The sequence below is a fragment of the Dipodomys spectabilis genome, unplaced genomic scaffold (genome assembly GCF_019054845.1).
Source record: "Dipodomys spectabilis isolate Male_0828 unplaced genomic scaffold, ASM1905484v1 ptg000526l, whole genome shotgun sequence".
Classification (NCBI taxonomy): domain Eukaryota; kingdom Metazoa; phylum Chordata; class Mammalia; order Rodentia; family Heteromyidae; genus Dipodomys; species Dipodomys spectabilis.
This window is the reverse complement of record NW_024871203.1, coordinates 3,227,440-3,251,686: the sequence shown is the minus strand read 5'-3', so window position 1 is coordinate 3,251,686 and position 24,247 is coordinate 3,227,440. Positions and strand designations below refer to the sequence as shown.

The 24,247-nt window shown below is 38.4% G+C and overlaps 1 protein-coding gene across 1 annotated transcript in view; it reads left to right on the top strand.

Annotated features, from left to right (window-relative positions):
* The window catches only part of Phex (phosphate regulating endopeptidase homolog X-linked), a 209,091-nt gene that overhangs the window by 136,828 nt on the left and 48,016 nt on the right, over positions 1–24,247 (top strand). The window contains exons 14-16 of the mRNA XM_042670171.1: positions 785–862; positions 10,047–10,150; positions 20,837–20,895. Of these exons, the coding sequence (XP_042526105.1) occupies positions 785–862; positions 10,047–10,150; positions 20,837–20,895 (241 nt within the window). The remainder of the gene's footprint in view (positions 1–784; positions 863–10,046; positions 10,151–20,836; positions 20,896–24,247) is intronic.

Here is a 24,247-nt window from a genome sequence, read left to right as displayed (position 1 = left end):
ATTTCATTTCCTTTGGATAAACACTCAAGAATAGGGTTGCTGGATCATATGGTAGTTCTAGTTTTAATTTTTTGAGACTTTCCATACTTTTTTCTACATTGTCTATTAATTTTCATTCAGCATCATTACCAACATGTCTTTTCTTTCTTTCTTTAAAAGAAATATAGTAGCCATTGTTGCAGGGCTATGGTAATAGCTTATTGTCACTTTAATATGCATTTCCTGATAGTGATGTTGAGACAGTTTTTCATAAACCTGCTTGACATATATGTTGCCTGTTATGAAATGTTTTTAGATCTTTTGTACATTTTTTAAATCAAGTTACTGTGCATTCTTTATATTGAGTTGAGTTTATTATACATTTTGGGTTAACTCTTTATCAGATATATGGTTCACAATTATCTTCTCTGTATTTTGCCTTTTCTGCAATGTTCTTTCTCCTCATTTTCAAATGCTAACTATTCTCTAAGGCTTGCATTTTCTCCTTGAGGAAATTTTTTCTATGAGGAAGAAAAATTCTTCTTCAGAAGAATTGTGGACTTCATAACAATTTTGTCTGTTTCTATTAAAACTTTTTTATGTTCGTTATTTGTTACATTCATTCCATTTTATTACATTGATGATAGAAGGTATCTTTTCCCACTGTCCTTTACAATGGTCTATTTACAGTAAATAATTCAATATTGGTAGTATTCTGATGAAGATTGCATTCCTTTCTCTTGTGATTATTAATGATTTAAGTATGGATACTCTGACATCATTTTTCTTTTTTCCTTTTTTATAGGCAAGAGCTGTTTTGGCAAAAGTTGGCTATCCCGAGTTTATAATGAATGATACTCATGTCAATGAAGACCTCAAAGCAGTAAGTGCTAAATTTATGGTATTTTTTGGCAAGTTTTACTGGCCTTTTGCCTTTTTACTAACCCAAGTCCAAGCAATTAAACCTGGTGATGCCAGAAAGTACCAACTTTTGATTAATTCCTTGGCTATCTATGAGCCTGAATATGCCAGACATATCAAAGATTTAGGGCAGATTTAAAATAAAGGATGTAGCAGAAAGAATGCATAGTTGAGTAGGTACTATAAAGTGAATGGAATTGGCTTTGGCCTAATGGGTCATAAAGGAAAGAATTAACCAAATTGATTATCTTACAGTTAGTTCTGATAATAATGTTCTGATCGTTATTTAGGATCCTGATCCTCATATTTGTTGTTACATACTTTTTTATTTTCCATATTCAAATTATGTGATTAGTAATAAATCTGCTTGCTGAGAGTTAACTTCATTAAACTTTATGACTATTTTGGCAAATTAAGTCCACATACCTATGACTTCTAATTTATTTTCAGTTGGATTATATATTTACAGTAATAATGGAGTAGTAATAATTCTTTTTTATTCCAATATTTTGATGCATGTATCTTACAAGAGATATATTTATTACAAGCCTTTCTAATTACAACTACCATTTCCTTTCTTATAAATAGTTCTGAAGAAGAATTTTTCTTCCTCATAGAAAAACTCAATATTTTTTTGACCAGTCACTGGACTTTCTTTAAAAACATAGTCTTCTGAAATTATTTTAATAGTTATGGTTTGGAGATGTAGCCCTTTCTTGAAATTGTGGCTAGAGAAGTAGTCTATCTGCAAGCAGTTCTAGCTTTGTGGATAAGCACCAGAATTTCACATGCATGTGCACATGCACATGCATGCATACACACACACACACACACATACATACATACAGATTATATAAATATGAGGAAATATTTAAAACTTTCTGTACTGAATGCTAAGATATGGCCTCTGAAAATAGTGATCCAGTTGCTCAGATAGAAAATAAGTTTGAAAGGATGACATTGTTCAAAATGTATTGTACTGGGCCAGTGCTGGTGGCTCACACCTCTAATCTTAGCTACTCAAGAGGCTGAGGTCTGAGAATCTAAGTTTGAAGCCAGCCTGGGCAAGAATCTCTGTGAGACCTTTACCTCAAATTAACTACCAAAAACAAACAAACAAAAAAGAAGTGGAGCTTTGTCTTAAGTCAAGGTGTAGAGTGCTAGCCTTGGGCAAAAAAGCTCAAGGCTAGCACTCAACGTAGGGGCTAATTGTACTCATAAACTGATTTGTTGAATTGAAACCCCTTCACATAACTACTTAAAGACGTTAAAAGTAAATAAATACAAAAAAAGAGAATAAATGGTAGTTTTGTGAGAACTGTTGCTTCTAAGGTCAAGATCACCAACATACAAAGTACTTAAGAAGGACAAGCTGAATAATTACATGTGATTAGGAAATATTACAAGTCAGGATATGGAAGAACAATTTTTGAGAGGCACTTTGGGGCAGTGGTAATGAATATGCATCGTGGAGTCAGAACACTTGATCTGAAACCCCCAGCTGCTACTTACTACATGTGGGACCTTGGATACATTGTGTATCCTCCCTGTGTCTCAGTTTCTGATAAATGAGGAGATCCCTTCCTTAGAGGATTGTTGTGGGGATCAAGTAACATATTTAATGTGCTTAGAGCTGGCTCTGGCACATAAGCATCAATACAAATGTTAGCTCTGACATCCTCAATTCGCAGTCATGATAGATGATTTTGGTTTGGGAAAGTCATCATGAATTAACTCATGTAGTATCCAGGTCCCTTAAATTGATTTAAAAGGCTCTATAGATGGAACAGTCCCAAGATTTAATCCAATCAGGTTGCTTTCGGGGCTTGTTCACAATGTTTAGTTGATCAAGTTTTGTTGGCAGTCTGCTGCTGTTCGAGTTTGAGAGCCTCAGATTTAAGGCCTCACTGAATGCACTATCTTCTGTGAAAAGAAACCAGAGCCAAATGCGATGTACTGTCGGATATGTTTTCTTCATTTCTCCAGGGCCTGAACTGCAGCCATGAGATACCAAGATTTTTAAATACTTCTGTGAAGAAATAGCTTTCATTTGACTCTTGCCAAAGCAGACACAATTACACCCAAGACTTTCTAACAGTTTTAAAAAAACCACAATGGAGCAAAATCCAAATCCACCAAGTGAAAAGACATTTGTTTATAAACTGATAAAGACAATGAATAAAAATCCTAACCCAAAAATAGGGTAAAGGATGATGTGATAGACTCAATGTCACCAAGGTTAATAGCAAAAGGATTAAAGTATCATCTGTACACAATGGGACAATGTTTTCAGTTTTAAAAACCATGTAGATAAGGACTGCCCATAGGGCCTATAGGACATTTCTGGTAGTAAGAGTTCTGAGCATGAGAGGCTATTATAATGAAAAGCAGCTTGCATTTGACCTAGTGTAAGGATATGATTTGTCAGGTTCAAGTACAGAAAGGAAAGAGAAGACAGATTAGGAGCTGGACAGATGAAGGTTAGGGAGAAAGGTTGCAAGCTGGAGTTTGGTTCCTATGGAGATAGGAGCAAATGAAAGACAATTGAGAGGCCAAAGTGAAAAGGAATCACAGATTTTTCTCCCCTCTGAGTATATCAGGGTAAACTGAGATACTGTTCAAAGCATTTCTGAATAACTCATTTATGTAGACTTGGAAAAGAGCAAGGAAGGAAAGCCTTTTATTTGAACCCACCTCAGTATGAAGGAAAGCTCTCAGTTAGCCTTAAAAGGTAGAGACTAGCCAGTTTTTAAATTAGCTTTCTAGCCAGCCTTGATGATGCACACTGGTAATTAATGAGGAGGACTTAGGCAGGAAGACCATGAGTTCGAGACCAGCCTGGGCTAATAAAGAAAAATAAATAAATTAGCCTTATACAGAACAATCCTTCATGGAAACAGACTCAAGAGCAAGTTTAAACCAATTCTGAAAAGATTATGTATGAACTAGGAGAGTAAAAAACATTAGGCATATCAAACAGAGGATTTAACATAGGAAATAGATTGGAAGGCAAAAAGGGGTAGGTGAAATAATCAGAGATGGATAACTTCAGCCAGCAGCTACTCTCCCTGGGCATCTAGACACAGAGAGATGTGGTGATGATGCTTTGTTTAGGAGAGCAGAGGAAGAAATGACACTCTAGAGCTGGCCTATGGAGGAGGAGCTGAGGATTCTTCCAGAGTCATTGTCAGAAGAAAAAGTTTGGGGTGGGGAAGAGAGTAGTAACCCTGATCCCTTCCCTCCTGGCACTGGCTGATTTTCCTCAGTGCCAGGAAGACAGTTGTCAAAGGAAGCTGGGAAACAGGAGTTTTCCAATTCCTAGCTCTCAATGTTATTGAACAAAGTAGAAAGTAAGCACATAGCTGAGTGATTATAGGTAAATAACCACCCAATCAGGTACACTCACTTATTTAGGTATCCATATAAAAGTCTGTAGGTATAATGTGAGTTCATATTCTATTCTATTCTCTTGGGTCTTGGTCTACTGTAGCCAATGGAATCTTTTGTGCTGTGCTGTGTGTGTGTGTGTGTGTGTGTGTGTGTGCATATAATAGAGAATGCCACTGTTTAATAGTGTGATGTTTGGATGGAATACTCCAGAAAAAGAAGTTGTTAAAATATTAGAATAATTTTTTCAGTTCTCTTAAGTGACTGGAATGGGGAGCCAAGAGTAGACCCTGGCGATGGGGTACCCAGAAATCCCCAACCTTCTAGTCAGGCTTATTCAACTCTCACACTTGCCACCATGTTGAATACTTCACTAGTCAGAGCACACTGAGACCCCACCATCCAGCGTGGAAACAGGATGTGTGATTTTGGTACTGGTGTGTTGGCTTGGTGTTGTCAATCACCCTTATATATCTGCTTGTGAGAGATTCGTTTTCCATGGTATACCAACTCTGGGGATTGGTTTTTTTTTGGGGGGGGGGATTGTTTAAACATTATGAATGTCACTAATATATATGTGTTTGTACACATGCACACCAACACATACTTCAACTCATACATCTTTTGGCTTGCTCTGTTATTTAAGGGAATATATAGATATAAAATCTGGATTCCATAAAGCATTCTGAAACTTCTTTGGTGCTTAACATAACATGTATTTGGATATATCTCTGGGTATCTTTGAACACATTTAAGTGAACCAAGAAGCATCTTTACAAGAAAATAAAATAAAATAAACCACATAAACTGTTGACAGAAATCAAATGTGCCTTGTAGTTAAAAGAAAATGACAGCTCTCTTTTCTCAGAAAAAAAGAGAAGTGTCTTGGGACCTCTATTTCTACTAGCGTATGGAATCTCTTCACAGAGAAGTTGCACATACCTTTTTGTTCTGCTCTTATTCTGTGTTCCTTGCCTTTGTGAGCAAAGACACTAATAACCAGGTCATCATTTACTCTGTGGCATTTGGTGCTTGGCATCCAGGAGACGATTTCTCAGAAGAGAAATCCTGATGCCCATGAATTGTATAATATGGAAAGCAGTTCCTAGGAAATGACACGAGAGCCCTCACTTAGTTTCCCCAAAGGTCACTCAATGGAAAGGTCAAGAGATGGAATTGATTGAAAGTAATTATCAACTTGACCTAGATTTTCTCCAGTAACAGAAAGGACAAGAGGCTTTTGAGCTAATTATTGTCCCATGTAGAATTTAATGTATTTGGAGATTGGAGCTGTTTTTATAAAATAGTCATGCCCCTTGATTTTGGTTTTTGTTTGTACAACAAACTGAACTTTCCCCAAATTGTTGGGCTTAAAGTTTTCTTCTCATACCACGGCCTTTTGAACTATTTGAGGGCATCAAAATATTATCACATGGCAGAAAATTTGGGAAATAGAGAAAAGGAACAAAATGATAATGGCAATATTGGTACGTGAACATGGTGCTACATACTTTCATTAGAGTATGGTGTTTTGTTTTTCTCCATTTCTCTATAGCTGCAATTTATAGTTGCATAGGGTTTTATCCTGTTCTTTACAGCTAACATAGTGCTTTATCATTGTCTTCTGTAGCCTCAGTTACCTTTAACGGCAGCATGGTATTTCATTAAGTAAGCCATATCAGGATTTGATCATTGATTCTAAGCCATTCCTGATTCTTCTCTTCTGTTCTCATTCGATGGAATCACCAGACTTCCTCATAGGATCAATGCAAATTACACTGAAATAGGAGCCAAATGATTTGGACTGTAGGGCTGTGTCCAGCTCCATAATCTCTTTAGCCCCCCCCCCCCCCCCCCCCCCCCCCCCCCCCCCCCCCCCCGCTCCTATCTATCAGAAGAGAATAGCAGTGACCAGCCCCTCCCTACTCCCAAAGACTTAATCTATCTCTGGGGAAATTGTAAGATTTGTGTCCCGTTACTTGTAGTAATTTCCATTAGACTAGTAGACTAGAGCAATTAAACAAATCTAAGAACAAATATCCTCAATTAAATAAATAAAACAAGATAAAATCCTTCTAAATAGACAATCTGTGGCAAATTTTAACTGGTTAACTTTGAGTTTTGCTCCTCATGATCATTTTCATGGGTGTGGTAGAATGTTTATTTATAGAATCTTTTATTATTAATTTTTTTTGCCAGTCCTGGGGCTTGAACTCAGGGCCTGGGCACTGTCCCTGAGCTTCTTTTGCTCAAGGCTAGCTCTCTACCACTTGAGCCACAGCGCCACATCTGGCTTTTTCTGTTTATGTGGTACTGAGGAATTGAACCCAGGGCTTCATGCGTGCTAGGCAAACACTCTAACATTAAGCCATGTTCCCAGCCCTATAGAATCATTTATACTTAGACTCTTCCTCTTTCTCTCTTCTTCTGCCTCCTCCTCCTCCTCCTCCTCCTCCTCTTCTTCTTCCTCCTCTTATTTTTTCTCTTCCTCCTTTTTTCCCCCTCCTTTCTATCCTAGTTCCTCTGCTTCTGTCTTTCTATGTTTCCCAAGACTATCCTCAACTTTTGATATCTTTCTGCATTAGCCTTTTGAATGCTGGGATTACAGACATGTATAACACTATTCCTAGATTCTTTTTTTCTTTGGGAAGTTTTGAGATGGTTTTCTCTTTAATGTTCGCGGATCACAGCCTTAATGCCAAATTTTTATTTTTTAAATAGAACAAGAAAGTATCACAATTAGAAAACTGTTCAAAGTTAAAACTAATTCCATCGACATTACAAAATGTAGTTAATATAGTTGAAGGACATTTATTTGGGAGAATTTCCCAGACAGTGTTTTGAACCAAAGAATGTATTTGAATTTTCTATCAGTTACAATCATATTTTGGAGGTCCTAGCAGAACTATTTTGGGAACAAAGACTGAATGAAAACAGCATGGAGAGCTGGGAATGTAGCTCAGTGGTAGAGTGCTTGCCTTGCATGCATGAGGCTGGGTTCAATTCCTTAGCACCACATAAGCAGAAAAAGCTGGAAGTGGCACTGTGGCTCAAGTGGTAGAGCACTAGACTTGAGCTGAAGAGCAGAGGGACAGTACCCAGGCCCAGAGTTCAGGCCCCACGACCTGACAAAAAAAAAAAAAAAAGCGAAAAAACCCAACATCGATTGCTATTTAGATTTCCTTCATAAAACAGGATATGGGGGCTGGGAAGGTGGCTTAGTGGTAGAGCGCTTGCCTTGCATGCCTGAGGCCCTGGGTTCGATTCCTCAGTACCACATAAGCAAAAAGAAAAAAGCCGGAAGTAGCGCTGTGGCTCAAGTGGTAGAGCGCTAGCCTTGAGCTGAAGAGCTGAAGGACAACGTCTAGGCCCAGAGTTCAGGCCCCACAACCGGACCCCTCCCCCAAAACAATAAAAGAAATAAAACAGGATATGTTCTCTATTTCTTCTGAGGATAAAGAGAAAACTTCCACCTAAAATACAATTGATCATGAGATTTATTACGAACTATTTCTAACATTGGAACAGCATATAAAATATTTTGAACACCTCTATCATCAAAATATATTGCCTAATTAAATTTAAACATGTACACATAATTTATATTATTATTACTTAGAGATGAGATTTCACTGTGTTGCTGAAGCTAGTCTTGAACTTGAGGGCTTATGCCTCAGATGCCTGAGTAGGTAGAATGGCAGGTGTACAGCACTGCACCTGACAAGTGCAAACATTTACATTTAGTGTGTACTCTTTCTTGATATAATCTTCTGCCCCCATGCCCATTTCCTTCCATGAATATGAACACTGTCTTGAATGTATGTATTTCTTTATGTTTTTTCTGCATAAGTATACAAATACTTATTGGAAATTATACCTAGTATTATTTACCATATTTTAAAACTTTCATTCTCTCATATGTACAACTTGCCTTATCCACCTTGTTTTTGAGATTATTTCAGGTTCACACATAGAATAGGCCATCTCCTACCTGAAGAGTTTGATGAAGGAACAACGTAGAATCATATTTTCCTAATTTGTTGGCCAAGCAGAACATCAAGAATATCAGCAGCCCACAACTTCCCTTCTACCTTTCTCCACTTACCTCCAATTATTTTACACCTTCCTTTATAGTTTGGCCTGGCTCTGGAAAGATTATTAAAATGACTCATTCATAAAAATTTCTCCCCAGGGCTGGGAATGTGGCTCAGTGGTAGAGTTCTTGCCTAGCATGCATGAAGCCCTGGGTTCGAATCCTCAGTACCACATAAACAGAAAAAGCCAGACATGGTGCTGTGGTTCTAGTGGTAGAGTGCTAGCCTTGAGCAAAAGAAGCTCAGATACAGAACCCAGGCCCTGAGTTCAAGCCCCAGGACTGGCAAAAAAAAAATTCTTCCCAGTCACAAAACCCACACTCTGTGTTAGGGAGGATATTTATGTAATCTGACATTAGCCAATACAGAGCACCTGTTTATTGTATATATCAACCTGTATGAACACATTCATATCTGTAATCCAATGCTTGTGGTTTTCATATACATGCATTAGCTAGAATTTTCATTTTTACTGTTACTGTGGTTTAAAGTCATTAAGATTACAAGTAATAAGCACTTAAGTACTCGGGTTATTCACTTACTCAAATGTGTTTTTTAGCTGGCATAGTAATATATGTTTTATTTTATTTTTGCTTACATTCTTTTCTGTTTTTGTAGGTTCTATTTTTAAATTTATTTTATTTGCAACCAAAGCATTAGAAATCATTAAAACCTATCCTTTTTTTTTTTTTTTTTACTGTTACATAGATATTATTTACAGTTGCTAGGTTAAATATAGGTAGTTTTGTAGGCACAATGTGATATGATTGAAACTATTTGCCCTTCTTCTCCTCCCCTCCAAAGAAACAAAAGAAAAAAGAAAAGAGCTGTGGTTGTAGCCCCGTGGTAGAGGCCCTGCCCAGCACCTGCAAGGCACTGGGTTAGATCCCTAGCATTAATAAAGAAAAAGAGAAAGAAACACAACAATAAATGTGTGCTTCTCTGTCTTAGTAGAATACAACATTACTGTGAGCCATCAACTTTCTGTATTCTCGTGCAATCCATAACCTATGATTTGTCTTTATAATTTCATTCATTTTTAGTAATCGGAGCCTTTTTTGGACTGTTAATAGATAAATTCTGTTAGTAATTAAATTATTCTGGTGACTCCATTGTGCTTAGGGAGGAAAATAGGTATCGGGATTGCTTTCACTTTTTTCCCCTTTATGAACAAATGCTGATTGCAGGAAATTGGATTTTAACATTTGACTAAATCATTATCTATAAGCTAAATGTGGTTTCAGATGGCTAAACTGAATGTTATTAGAAGAATCTTATGTGACAAATAAATAAAGTACACATTTTAGCTAAGATCAAGAACTTGTGAGCCAAGAAATTTCAAACCTAATAATACGTTTGGTAAAGGTTAAAGTAGATTTTTCAATTATAAAGTAAATGGAATGCATTGTAAATGATTACAACTTCTCTTGTTTTTTTAAACTGTGATCCAGATATGATTATATTATTTTTTGAGCTTTTTATGTTAAAATGAAATCACTGAGATTAAATTTCATGGCTTTGTGCATCCTGCCTTAACTAGTCATGACAGAGATGAGGAGAAGCCCACAACTTCTCTTCTGTTGCTCCTTCATGTGCTAAAGTCTATTTTTAGGGACATCTCTCATCTTCACTTAGAACAATGATGTTGTGGTTTCTTTCATTTAGATCAAATTTTCAGAATCGGACTACTTTGGCAACGTCCTGCAAACCCGAAAGTATTTAGCACAGTCTGATTTCTTCTGGCTAAGAAAAGCTGTTCCTAAAACAGAGTGAGTATTAAAGAAAAGAGTGAAATCCATAAATGCAGGGGTGGCTTCTCTTTAGATTAAACCTTGTAAAATCTCTCAAGTCAGACCAGCTCACTTACCAATTATTTCATTTTAGCAAAATTTCTGTCATGTTTTGCCAGTTTTTATTTCTGATATTGGGTGATATAAATCCTCTAGGTAATTCCTGGAATGAGGGAGAAAGGAAAGCTTATTAGGATGTAAAAACATTGAACTTAGTTCTAGACCTACTTAAGAATACATATATAGAAGGTATTTTTCTGGGGCTGGGAAGGTGGCTCAGTGGTAGAGCGCTTGCCTCGCATGCATGAGGCCCTGGGTTCAATTCCCCAGCACAACATAAGCAGAAAAAGCCAGAAGTGGTACTGTGGTTCAAGTGGTAGAGCGCTAGCCTTGAGCTGAAGAGCAGAGGGACAGCACCCAGGCCCAGAGTCCAAGCCCCATGACTGACCAAAAGAAAAAAAAAGCTATTTCCTAGATTTTCATACTCATGTGGAAACTTGAAGAATTTTTTTTCTTTGAAAAAATTTTTTTTATTGTAAAGACATTGTACAGAGGAGTTACAGTTACAAGAGCAAGGTAATGAATTCATTTCCTATTGAGCATTGTTACCCCCTCCTTTGTATTTCTCCTATTATCCCTTGCCCCCTCCCAATACCTTCCTCCTTGCTTCTCCCCTGCCACCCAAAGTTGTAAAGTTCATTTTCAACATAGTGTCTTCTATGTCTCATTGTTACAATGGGTCAACCTGTATCCTTGTTTTAATATTTTGTTATTTCCCTTCCCCTCTCCAAATTAGGAAAATGTATATACAAGATTCAGGGCAGTAGAATCAAATATAGTGACAAAAAGGGTTCTTTTTCTTTCTTGATTATTTGCTTTCTCCTTTTTCTTGATGGCTTTCTTTCTTTCTTCTTTTTCTTTGAAGAATCTTTTTAAAAAATCAGAAACATCTGAGAAATAAGTACGAATAGACGTGAAGAAAAAATTGTATAATTGGGAAGCAATTAGAAGATATTTGTTGAGGTAATGCATATAAAAAAACCTGCTAGTAATATTTTTCACCCAATAGCAACTATAATTTGACTTATTTTTTCCTCATCTGCTTATGGGAACTGCTCCTATTAGGTTGGACAATTTCCTTAAAAACTTTTAGGTTCAGTGCCTGCTAGCCATGAGTTTCCTCCCCTAGCAAAATGTTGTTTATTGATGATAATGATTGTTAGGTAAATTAAATCAGCAGCCAAGGAAAAAGATTCAGGCAAGGTACTGGTCCCAGATCTCAGTGGTGGGTGTGGATGGCCTACCTCCCTGTCCCTCAACGACAGGACTAGTACTATGTAAAATAAAAGACTTTCCCTTTTCACTCTTCTTAATCTTACCCCACTGTCCTACCCCTCCTCCTAGGGAGGGACTTGCTCTCTAAATTTCAAATTTCCCTCTCATTCCATGTCTCCAAACAGCCAACACCTATTCTACTTTTATCCCTAAATGAACCTCCATCTGTAACCTCTCAACTCGATCCTTTCCCCCCTCCCTCCAGATCTTGTCAACCCTCTTATCTGGGATACTTCCACACCCACTATGCCTAGACACCATACTCCTGTCCTCATTAAACTTAAAGACCCTACCCATTTCCCCATATGGGCCACTAATAAAAGAATCCACCACATCCATTCTGGGGGACCACGCGGAGACAGGCAGGCACAGGAGAAAGATTATTACAAGGTTTATTAGGGGAGCCATATTTCCCCCAAGAGGGAGCACATGGCACCTGTCCCTATTCAAGTAGCGGGAGGGTCTGTGGGCAGGAATGAGGTAGGTGGGTGCTCAGGTGGGTCTGGGCGGAGAGAGGGAGGGGCCAGCTGTGTGGCCGTGAACTCCAAGGCTGGAGGGGCTCAGGTCTGGGTGGAGCTGAGGACCAAAGGTGTGCATAATGCTTACAATGCTGATGATGACGTTGATGATGATGATGCTAGCAGCTAACAATTATTATGTGTTTACAATGTACCAGAAAGGGCGTTAGAATCTTCAGGTTTTTTTTTTTTCTTTTTTGGGTCCGGTGGAGGGGCCTGAACTCTGGGCCTGGGCACTGTCCCTCAGCTCTTCAGCTCAAGACTAGTGCTCTACCACTTGAGCCACAGCCCCACTTCCAGCTTTTTTTCTTTTTGCTTATGTGGTGCTGAGGAATCGAACCCAGGGTCTCAGGCATGCAAGGCAAGCGCTCTACCACTGAGCCACCTTCCCAGCCCCGAATCTTCAGTTTTTTAAATAAATTTTTTATTGTGAAAATACTGTACAGAGTTACAGTTACATGAGTAAGGTAATGAGTACATTTCTTTTTTTCTTTTTCTTTTTTTTTGTTGTGAGAATACCGTACAGAGGAGTTACGATTACATGGGCAAGATAATGAGTACATTTCTTATCCAACAATCTTCAGTTTTTTATCCCCATTTCAACTGTAGTCGCCTATGTACTGTTATCCTCATTTTTTAAATGAAGGCTTATAATTGAGAAATTGTTCAGTGCAGGTTTAGATTACTTTTGTTTTGCCTGCTGGTGCTTTTGGCTCCTGGGACTAGACTCTCTTCTACTGTGGCCTACTTCTCCATTGCTTTCATTCTGTTCTCCAGATTGGATAATTTCTATTGATCTGTTTTCAACTTCAGAATTTCCATTTGTTTTCTTTTATGGTTTCTGTTTCTTTGCTGTGGTTCTTTGTTGAGTCATTGTCATCATATTTGCCATTAATTGTATAAATATAGGTAAGTTCTTTGAAGTAACTTCTAATGGCCACGGTCAAACCTTTGTCAAATTTAGTATCTGGGTTCATTCAGTGTTAATTTCTATATATTGACTCTGCTATACTTTTTCTTTGTATAACATAATTTTTAGTTATTGAAAAGGGCATTTTTAGCTAATATGTTGTAGCAACTCTGGATTCTGATTTTCTTTTTCTGAGGCTTTTAAAAAGTGATTTTCCTGGGATTATTTGCAGAATGTGTCTTCCTTATAGTGTGTGGCTGTGGATTTTTCCTACTATTAAGTTCTTATTTGTATTTTTAAGCTCACTTCTGGTGATTATTCCTATGTATTCACAGCTTAGTGGTCAACCAGTGATTAGGTAAGAGCTTGTGCTCAAACACTGGAGCATATAGAGTTTCTCCCTTCTCCAGCTGCCTTGGATTTCACCTCCTACAGGCTCTCTGTTCTTCCCTACACACGGACCTAGTTTCCTGTTCAACGAGGGACATGGGGAGTGTTTATTTTGCCCTCAGATTGTGGCCTTTACTGTGTCTGTGTTTTTTTCCTTTCTTTCCCTTCACTTCCTTTCCTTTGTCCTTCTCCCTTCTTTCCTTCCTCCCTCTCCCTCTCCCTGTGTAGCAGGGCCTGGGTTGCTAATTGAAAAACTCCTAAATGTGTCATCTTGAACATTATCCTAAGATGCTGAAGGGCTGTCGGATTCTAATGCTCTTTACTTGGTAATATTTTATTCATGCCTTGGAAAAACTGCTGAATGACTTTATGGGCTTAGGCAAATGATTTCATTCCTGTACTTATTTTCCTCTGTCAATAGAAAACAGTCTCATTCCTGATGAGAGATTGGTTCTAGAATATCCTGCAAAAGTCTGAGGATGCTCAAGTTTCTTATAGAAAAATGATGTACTATTTACATATAACCTATGCACATTTCCTGGTTTAACTTCAATTATCTCTACATTAATTATAATACTTAATACAATGCAAATGTTATGTAAATACTTGACACATTCTGTTGTTTAGGGAATAATGACAAGGAGAAGTCTGTGCATGTTGAATATAGGTTCCTTATTGTTCTGACTTGTGGGTATGGAATTTGTGAATACAGGGAGCAGATTCTACCTTTTTCACAAACATTAAACTGGTTAGTGTTTGGAAAAAAATTCTCCAAGAATGAAAGCCATTGTAACACTTGTAATTTCTCTTTTCTCAGACTATCTGTCTAATTCAGAGAAAACAACATCAAGAAATTTGAGATGCTGTTTCCATGGCAAAGTATTAGAACTGCTTTCTTTTTCTTTTTAGCAACTATCTGATGGGTCCTTTTTAGGCATCATAGAACATTTTAGCTTCATAATACCCATGGGCTTTAATTGACATCTTTTAGATCTGAAAATTCTCAAGTTAATTGAGTGGTTAGGAGAGTCTGGATTAACTCCTTTTTTACTAGTTTATTTGGAACAGCATACCATGATTATATTTCCAAAAAGCACTGAAATGCATTTTTGTTTCTTTGTGGGGCTAGGAGATAAATACCTTTATCTTCCATTCTCATGGAATCCATTTTAGCAGTGCTGATGTGCACTAAGCAGTTTCTAAGGCAATGGGAAATGTCAGCAAGAATAAAATTAATTGGTGGTCATCCCTAAAGGTATATTTTTAGGGATTGGCTTTCCAATTGTCACTTTATCAAATTTGCTTAAAAACAGAGGATTTGCTTAACTGCTTGGCTTGAGTCAAAAGTAATTTCTTTCCCTCAGGATCCTTTTCTTTTATAGAAATGCTTTTAAGCCAGCCTCCCTGTTCACTCACTCTCCTTCTACTGTGACCAAACAGGTCTGGATTCTCTTTCTCTATGTCTTAAAATATGTAAAGAATACATCAAATGTCGATACGAATTATAGTCCTGCCCAGAAGTTTTTTGTTCGATGGCATTATATAGAGCACAGAATATAAGCGATGTGATCTGCAGGATATTAGTAAGAAGGCAATAGATAACTTGGTGGTTTTTCCAATTCAAATTCCCTAGATTTTCTTTAGGATAAGTAAAATGTGAAATTTAGTACGATGTATATCTATTTTATATAGTCCAAGGAAATCAGAGCATCATTGCATTTCCTTCAAGTTATTGTATTTTGGCATTACATTCCGTTTATCGGTTCCATTTTCTAGTATAATTTGATCCCCAAATATTTTGAGATTTGACATTTATATGAGATGGCTCCATAGCTTCTATATTAAATCCTTCTCCAGCTTTCTGAAGCAACCCAAAGTCATAGTGAAAACAATTTAAAACATCTGAATAATACTCTTTATCAAAGTATATGTATAAGTAAGAAATTTACTTGAAGAGATTGAGTGATCTTCTGCTTGGAACATACCATTTAGACAATAGTCTTCATTAGGGACTTGAAATGTACAAACTCAAATGCCTTCAGAGTTTATAAGTAAAAAAATGATTGTCTTGGAAAAAACTTTTTGTTCAAAATAAATGTGCTCAGACTTATGAAACAGCTTCCCTTCTTACAACACCTTAGTAAGAACAATAAAATTATATTAAAAATTGTTGACTTAGGCCAGTGACAGTAGTTAACAGTGGCAGGGACAATGCAGAACTAGAGATTGCATATTCCACATATGGGGAATTCAGTTCAGTGTTTTTTTCAAACTATTGTTCTGGGAAAAGAAAACAACTTTCTGGAAGAATTGAACCTAGAAGGTAGGACTTAGTCTGTGGACAGCCAACTTTCCAGTATTCCAGTTATCCGTTGTTGCATGGCCAGTCATGTCTAAATTTAGAGGGTTAAAACAATAATAACTAATTTTCTTTCATGGTTGGGTGGGGGAACTCACTAGGTGCAGTTGTACAATTGTTTTTCACTCAAAACTTGTGCTTTACCACTTGATGTGCAGTTCTATTTATGGCATTTGGGTGGTTAATTGGAGCTAAGAGTCTCATAGACATTACTGTCTTGGGCTGATTTCTCATCGTGATCCTCAGATCTGATCCTCCTAAGTAACTAAATAGGCAGGCGCCACCAGCATGCAGTCAGTTGTGTGGTTATTACTGTTATTGTTGTTGTTATTGTTATCGTTAGTACTTGTACAAAAGAGTTGCCATTAGTTGTATGGTTCTGCTCATGGTCTGTCATGTAGTTACAGTCAGATAGTGGCTAGGTCCTGTGGAAATCTCCTCTTATGTGTGTGGTGGTAGATGCTGGCTGATGGTCTCTATATAGTTTGGGCTTTTGAACAACATGTTAATTGTTGAAGAAACTTTGAAAAGCAAGTTCTGAGAAAAAGAAAGGGAAACAGGAGGGAGCATGTGCTTCCAGGTACCAAGGGAGGATGTTTCTCCCTTAATTACCTAGCCTTGGAAATCATTCCACTGCATTTTATTCTTTAGAAGTGAATTGCTAAGGGAAGCCCATCCATAACCAAGAGGAAAGGACTTTCAACTCTCTCTCTCTCTCTCTCTCTCTCTCTCATCTCTTGTCAGTTATAGTGTTTGAACTCAGGACCTGGGTACTATCTTTGAGCTTTTCTTTGCTCAAGGCTGGTGCTCTACCACTTTGAGCCACAGCTCCACTTCCAATCTCACCCGACTTCCCTGTTTGCCAGGCTTTGAAACTTGATCTTCATATCTCAGCCTCCTGAGTATCTAGGATTACAGGTGTGAGCCACCAGCATCAAGCTTAACTCCATTTCTTAATGGGAAGAAGGTAAAAAAAAATTCACAGGAAGTGGCGCTGTAGCTCAAGTGGTAGAGCGCTCGCCTTGAGCTGAAGAGCTGAGGGACAGCGCCCAAGCCCAGAGTTCAAGCCCCACGACCGACCAAAAAAAAAAAAAAAATTCACAAACATGTAGTGAAATGCTCACAGTTAGGCTCATATCAGAGAACAGTAAAGCTAAATATCTAATAAACTTGGATAGAATAAATGTTGTACAAAATGTTTAACAGCTGGATTGGCATGGATCTGAACAAAGAAAAATATAATAGCATTGACAACTGGTAGGGCCTGCTGGTACAGCTGCTTAATATCAGTTCTGGGGATAATCAAGGTGCCAACTGGGCCTTGGAGTGAATAGAAACTGTAGTTGGGATGGGTGGGGTTCTGGAGTGGGAAGGTCATGTATCTGAGGTATGATGTTTTAGTGATCCTTGCTGAAGCTTTCATAGTCCCATTGGGCTTGAGTTTCAACCACTGGTTGATTTCTTTGTTTTGTCTTTCTCTGTCTATTAGTGTTAGAAACATGTTCACTTGGTGGCATTTTTGTGTGTTTGTGCTGGCACTGGGGCTGGAACTCTGACTGGACACTGTTCAAGACTGGTGCCACTTGAGCCACACCTCCACTTCTGGCTTTTTGCTAATCAGAGATAAGAGTCTCACAGACTTTTCTGCAAAAACCATGATCCTCAGATCTCAGCCTCTTGAGTAAATGAGCACTATTGGTGCAAGCTACTGGTGCCTGGCTGCTTTTTAGTTTTTTATTTAAAATTTATTCAAATTTTAGACTTAAAGGGTATTATCTAATAATTAAGAACAATGTTTTAATTGTTAAGTAGTTGTATAAGGGGGTTACAAGTCCATTAGTCAGGTGATCAGTACAATGCTTCTTGACAATGTTACCCCTTCCTTTATTCTCCCCTATTCTCTCCCTGCTGGTTTTCACCCACAAGTTACAAAGTTTATTTTCTACATAGTGTCTATTGAATACAATGACTTCTTTTTTTTTGCCAGTCCTGGGGCTTGAACTCGGGGCCTGGGCACTGTTTCTGGGCTTCCTTTGCTCAAGGCTAGCGCTCTACCACTTGAACCACAGAGCCACTTCTGTCCTTTCCTGTTTATGTGCTACTGAGGAATTGAACTCGGGGCTTCATACATGCTAGGCAAGCACTCTACCACTAAGCCATATTCCCAGCCCAATGACTTCATTTGCTTACCCTTCCTGCCTTCATTCTTGTGTTGCCCACCTTAGTAAATACAATTACCTGGTATTGATTTTAATAAACACTAGTTGTTAAAAATGAAAACGATATATAGAAACCAAAATAATACATATGCGTAAGATAATACCATACTATGAAGGTTTTGACATTTTTTCTTTTTCTTTTTTGTCATACTTGGAGTTTGAATTCTGGACCTGGGTGCTGTCCCTGTAATCTTTCCCTCAAGGCTAGCACTCTACCACTTTGAGCCTCAGCTCCACTTCCAATTTTGTGGTGGTTCATTGGGGATAAGAGTCTCATGGGGACTTTCAGATCTCAGCTTCCCGAGTAGCTAGGATTACAGGAGTGAACCACCAGTGCTTGGTGGTTTTGAGCCTTCTCAATGATCATATTCTAAAATTTTGAAAACTTCTTGGCTGAAGGGAAGAGTTGTGAAGGATGGGAAGAGGAAAATCCCTAGGAATATATACCATCATTTGTGTTCATTATGGTTGAATCGAATGCTATTTAGAAGCCAAGTTACCTGGATTCTTTCCTCTTACCTACAAATGGTAGACTCTGGGTATAGTTTCCAATTGCAACAGTAACAAATAACTACAATCATAACAAAACAATAAGCATTTCTCCAAGTTCTACAGTTCAGAAATCTGCCTTGGTTTGGCTGTTTACTCAGCTTTGGGTTTCAGAAGACTTAAATCAAGGGACCAGCTGACTGAGGTCTTATCAAGAGTCCCTGAGAATAATTTCTTTCCAAGTTCACTGAGATTTGTGTGCTGAGTCTCCTTCCTGTGGATGAAGGGCCAAGGTCCTCACTTCCACTGGGGTCATGTGGCCTCTACATGTGAGAGCCAGCAATAGAGCTTCAAATCTTTTTCCTCTTTTCAATCTTCCTGACTTCCTCTTTGTACTGTCTCGGATTCTAGCCAGAAAAGTTGTTTGTTTTGTTTTTTCTTATAAAGGTTTACAAGATTAGGTCAGGTCCTGATAAATAATCCAGGATAAAGGCCTTATCTGAAAGACCTTACACTTAATTATATCTGCAAAGTTCTTTTTTTCCTCTCTGAGTAACATTGTATTGACAGGATTCCTGGGATTAGTATATAACCGTAATTGTACCCATTGTAGATAGCCAGTTGAAGTCAATAAAGGTGTGTTCCCTTCCCCTGGATTGCTCAAGGAATAAGGCAAACCTGTGTTAAAGATTAGGGCCTACTTGAATTAATTGCCCTGAATTAGAAAGAAAGAAAGGAATCATCGTTTTATAGTAGTTCTAGATAACTGGGCACTGGTGGTTCACATCTGTAATCCTAGCTACTCAAGAGGCTGAGGTCTGAGGATCATGGTTCAAAGCCAGCCCAGGCAGGAAAGCCCATGAGACTCATCTCCAATTAACCACCAGAAAACTCGAAGTAGAGCTGTAGTTCAAAGAAGACTCAGGGACAACACCCAGGTCCCGAGTTCAAGTCTCATGACCAGCAAACATAACAACAACAATAATAATAGTAATATTAGTATATAACAACAATAAAGTAAATTAATTATTAAAAATAAAAAAGAAATAGTTATAGATTTCAGTTTTGACAGAGGAAGGTGCTATCCTTCTGAATTTCCAGGAGCATCTCTAGAATAATACAATCTAAGGTTTAATGGAAGTGTCATGAAGTGAGACAGACCAGACTAGACCTTATACAATATATGGTGCATCTAAGACTCGGATTCTCATCTGTGAAATGGGCTAATAATTCCTATAGTGGTTATAGGGAAAAACTAGGACAGGGCAAATGATTAGTGATTAGTGAATGTAATTAGTGAATGTAAAATAAGATGGCATGCTCATAGACTTCTGTATATCTAGGGAGAAGGTATGAGTGCTCCAATGACAATCAATGCTGGGGTTCCCTATCAGTTTCATATTAGATGAATATAAATCAATTTGTGAGTTGGACATAATTATTACACATAAGGCATTTATACAAGGTTTGTTTATCAGTCATGATGGGGATAGAACCCAGAGGTTCCTGAATGCTGAGCATGTGCTCTACTAATCAATTATATACCCCTAGTCTTTTATAACTTCATTTTGGTGGTTCTAAGGTTTGAACTTAAGGGCTTGCACTTGTGAAGCAGATACTCTGCCACTTGAACCATGACCTCAGCTCTTTTTACTTTATTTTTCTTATGTTTATGCCTCCCCTGCCAGGGCTGCTATTTACACTTCCTGCATAGCTGGGATGACACGTGTGCCACCACACCTAGATTTCTATGTTGAGATGGGTGTTTCATGAACTGTTGTTTTGCTTGGGCTGGCCTTGTACCTTGATCCTTTTGATCTCAGCTCCCTGAATAGCTAGGATGACAGCTATTGGAAAAGATAGGATTTTGTGAACTTTTTCCCCTGAGGTAGCCTCCAATTGTAACCCTTCCAATCTCTGCCTCCTGAGTTGCTATGATTACAGGAATGAACTGTTGCAAATGGCTGAGACAGTTAATTTTTTTTTTGCTACTTAAATTAGTAAAGTTTGTCGTGGAGCAGGCTGACTGTCTGGGTAGGGGTTGCACTTTATTCATTTCATTTCAAATAAGTCTCTGGATGATCACCAATCTACAACTTCCTAATGGACAGATTAGGGATGATACAGGTATAAATATGTAATTGTTCTACTGATTCATCGAACAGTCTGGAAAAAAGGTTGTGCCTACTCCTGTTTACAATTTCTCACTAAAGCTTTTCCAGAAGCACTTGTGCTGAATTTTTCTGTGAAGTTATGAACAATGAATAACCAAACAGGTTTAATGTAGGATAGAGCCAAGGCTCTAACAGAGGCAATAATTTCCCTTCATGCCAATATCAATATTGCATTGGCGGCTACTAGATTCAATCACATTGTGTTTGCCTTTGCTCTCTACCTGCCTGGATACTGGTGGTCATGCTGTACCATTTGTTTCTTGTCCTGCAGGTGGTTTACAAACCCGACAACTGTCAATGCCTTCTACAGTGCGTCCACTAACCAGATCCGTGAGTAGCAGCTTCATAGCTTGTTAATCTGCCACCAAATAAAAAGAATTCTTCCATTTTTGTGAAGAGTATGTTATTCCTTATCTCCCCCCTCAAACTGATTGGGTATGTTGAAAGTAGTTTGTCTGCCTATCCATAGGCTCAGTTTTCCTTACTCCTTTCATTGCACTAGCATTTAATTTTATTTTATATATTTTTGGTGCCATTCTTGGGTTTGAACCCAGGGCCTAGGCACTGTGCCTGAGCTTTTTTTTTTTTTTTTTTTTTAACTCAGCTCCACTTCCAGCTTTTGGTGGTTAATTGGAGGTTAGAGGCTGATGGACTTTCCTGCCCAGGCTAGCTTCAAACAACAATCCTCAGATCGCAGCCTTCTGAGTAGCTAGGATTATAGACGTGAGCCACTGGCGCCCAGCTCCTCCTTGCTTTCTTCCATTCTTTTTTCCCACCAGGCTGACTTCCTTTCTGTTTTAGAGCATGCCCTGTTCCAGGCTATTTGTCCTTGGAAAATTCCCCAAGTGCTCTGCATGCATGGCTCATTCCTATTGCCTTCAATCTTTACTTCAAAGACATCTTGTCGGTGATACATCCCACCTACCCTCTGGCCAGTCAACTAGCTAGCCAGAGGCCCTCCAAGTTGCTCTGGTCCAGACAGGACTCTCAGTGAGAGAGCTCAGTTGGGTGGATGGGCCTATTCGCTGTTGAAGTCACCCTCGTGTGGCCACTATGGGAAATGGAAATCTCTGCGAGACTGGTCTGTGAGAACTAGGAACAGAAGGAAAACAAGCAGATGGTGCTAATTTTTGATTTCAACATTAATTACTATAACCAAATAAGTTGTTAAATATTTTGAATGTCAATCCTCACCAGATAAATATTCATTACCAGGAAAATACTGTTGCTTTCTTAAGGACCTGATCTCCAAGTTGAGAAGTAAGCTGCATATGTTACTTGAGAACTTATGTTATTTGAGGTATTAATTATAATGGAAATTTATGCTATTTATTTAAATACGTGAAGCACTTAGAATATTCTACTAGGTGATAGAATGTTGCTTAGTTTATTCATTTTTAAAAGAAAATATATTATTATGTAGTATTTGGTACATGCAAAAATTGGTAGAACATGCTGGCATGTGTTAAGTTATAAAGTATATAAGAAAGCACAAAATTAATATGTGCCTAGGTAGCTCTCACTTGACCAAGAAGCAGAAAATCACCAGGTATTATTATATCTTTCCATCCCCCCATACAATTTCTTCTTCACCACAGAAGTAACCACTATTGTGGGTTTTGTATTTATCTTTACTTATGTATTTTTTTGTACTGTTTTGGGGACTTGAACTAAGGGCCTGAGTGCTGTCCCTAAGCTCTTGTGCTCAAGGCTAGCACTCTACCACTTGAGCCATAGCTCCACTTTTGGCTTTTTAGTGGTTAATTGAAGATGAAAGTTTCATGGACTTTTCTTTCTGGGTTGGCTTTGAACTGTGACCATCAAATCTCAGCCTCCTTAGTAGCTAAGATTATGGACCTGAGCCACTGGTGGCTAGCTAGTGTTTAATTTTTTTTTTTTGTAGTTGTAGGCCTTGAATTCTGGGCTTGGGTGCTATCCCTGAGCCTCTTTCTGCTCAAGGATAGTGTTTTGCCACTAGAGCTACAGCATCACTTCCAGTTTTTGAGTGGTTAATTGGAGATAAGAGTCTCTTGGGGGCCTGGGAATGTGGCTTAGTGATAGAATGCTTGCCTAGCATGAATGAAACCCTGGGTTGGATCCCTCAGTACCATATAAACAGAAAAAGCTGGAAGTGATAGAGTGCTAGCCTTGAGCAAAACAAGCTCAGGGACAGTGCCCAGGCCCTGAGTACAAGCCCCAGGACTGGCAAAAAAGAAAAAGAAAAAAAAAATAAAACAGTCTTATGGGGACTTTTCTGCCCAGGCTGAGTTTGAACCATGATCCTCAGATCTCAGCCTTCTGAGTAGCTAGGATTACAGGTGTGAGCCACTGGTGCCCAGCTTTGTGTTTAATTTTTAAAAAATTAAATATTTAACCATTTTTATTAGTATACCTAAATAATACATTATTTTTATTTTTAGTAGAATAAAAATGGTGTACTATTGTATGTAATCTGTGTGTGTGAGAGAGAGAGAATGAGAGAGGGAGAGAGTTTGTGTGTGCTGGGGCTTGAACTTAAGGCTTTGCTCTTGCTTAGATTTTTTGCCAAGGCTGGAGCTCTACCACTTGAACAACAACTCCACTTCCAGCTTTTTGGTGGTTAATTGGTGATAAATGTCCTGTCTAGTCTGGTTTTGAACCATGATCCTCACATCTCAACCTCCTGAGTAGCTAGGATTACAGGGTGAGCCATCAATACTTGGCTCTCTATGTAATGTTATAAAACTCAATTTTTTTCAACCAACATTCAATGTTTTAAATAATTTTTATTTTTGTCAGTCATGGGGCTTGAACTCTAGGCTTGGGTACTGTCCCTACGCTCTTCGGCTCAAGGTGTGCGCTCTACCACTTGAGCCACAGCGCCACTTCCTTAAATAGTTTTTTTAAAATTATATTTAAATAGTTGTACAAAGGATTTCAACTCAACATGTCAATGTATGTACACAGTCCATCTTGGTCAGTGTCACCTCTTCCATCAGTCTCCCCCCATCTATCCTATCCCCACCTATCCCCTGCTAGTTTCATTTTCACACACACACACACACACACACACACACACACACACATATACACACACATACACACACACACACTAGCTTTATTCACCCACCCTTCCTTTCTCCATTCCTTTGCTCCCTCTCCTTAAACACTAACCCCTCTGAAACAGGACATGCTTCAGCTTCAATCAACATAATTTTAAAGGTTCTTATAGGTAATATGTGACAGTTCCTTTTATTCCATTTTTCACTGCTGTTTAGCATTCCTTTGCCTGACTACACTGTCAGAGTATTTATCTGTTCCAGATGATGATAGATTTACCCATCCTTTACCTTTCCAGGTTTTTGTTCTTACAAAGAGTGCTGCTTGAATGTTCTTATACTGTCATATTGTCTCCTGACACAAGTCAGGAATATGCACGTCAGTGAGGAATTCCTCACCAGTACGATATGCTAAGACTTAACTTGACTAAATGCCTTTCAAAGTGGGCTGTCCAAAATCCGGAAGTATTTCTGTTCCTCATTTGCATCAGTTCTTACCATTGGTAGACTGAATTGCGCCTGCTCAGTGAGGGTAATAGATTAGCTCTCGTGCAGGAAGGATATGAGAGTCTCTTCACCAGTATTCCACACTTACTTCCATGCTTACTTTCAAGTGTCCCTAAGGCTTGCTCTCCACTGGACCC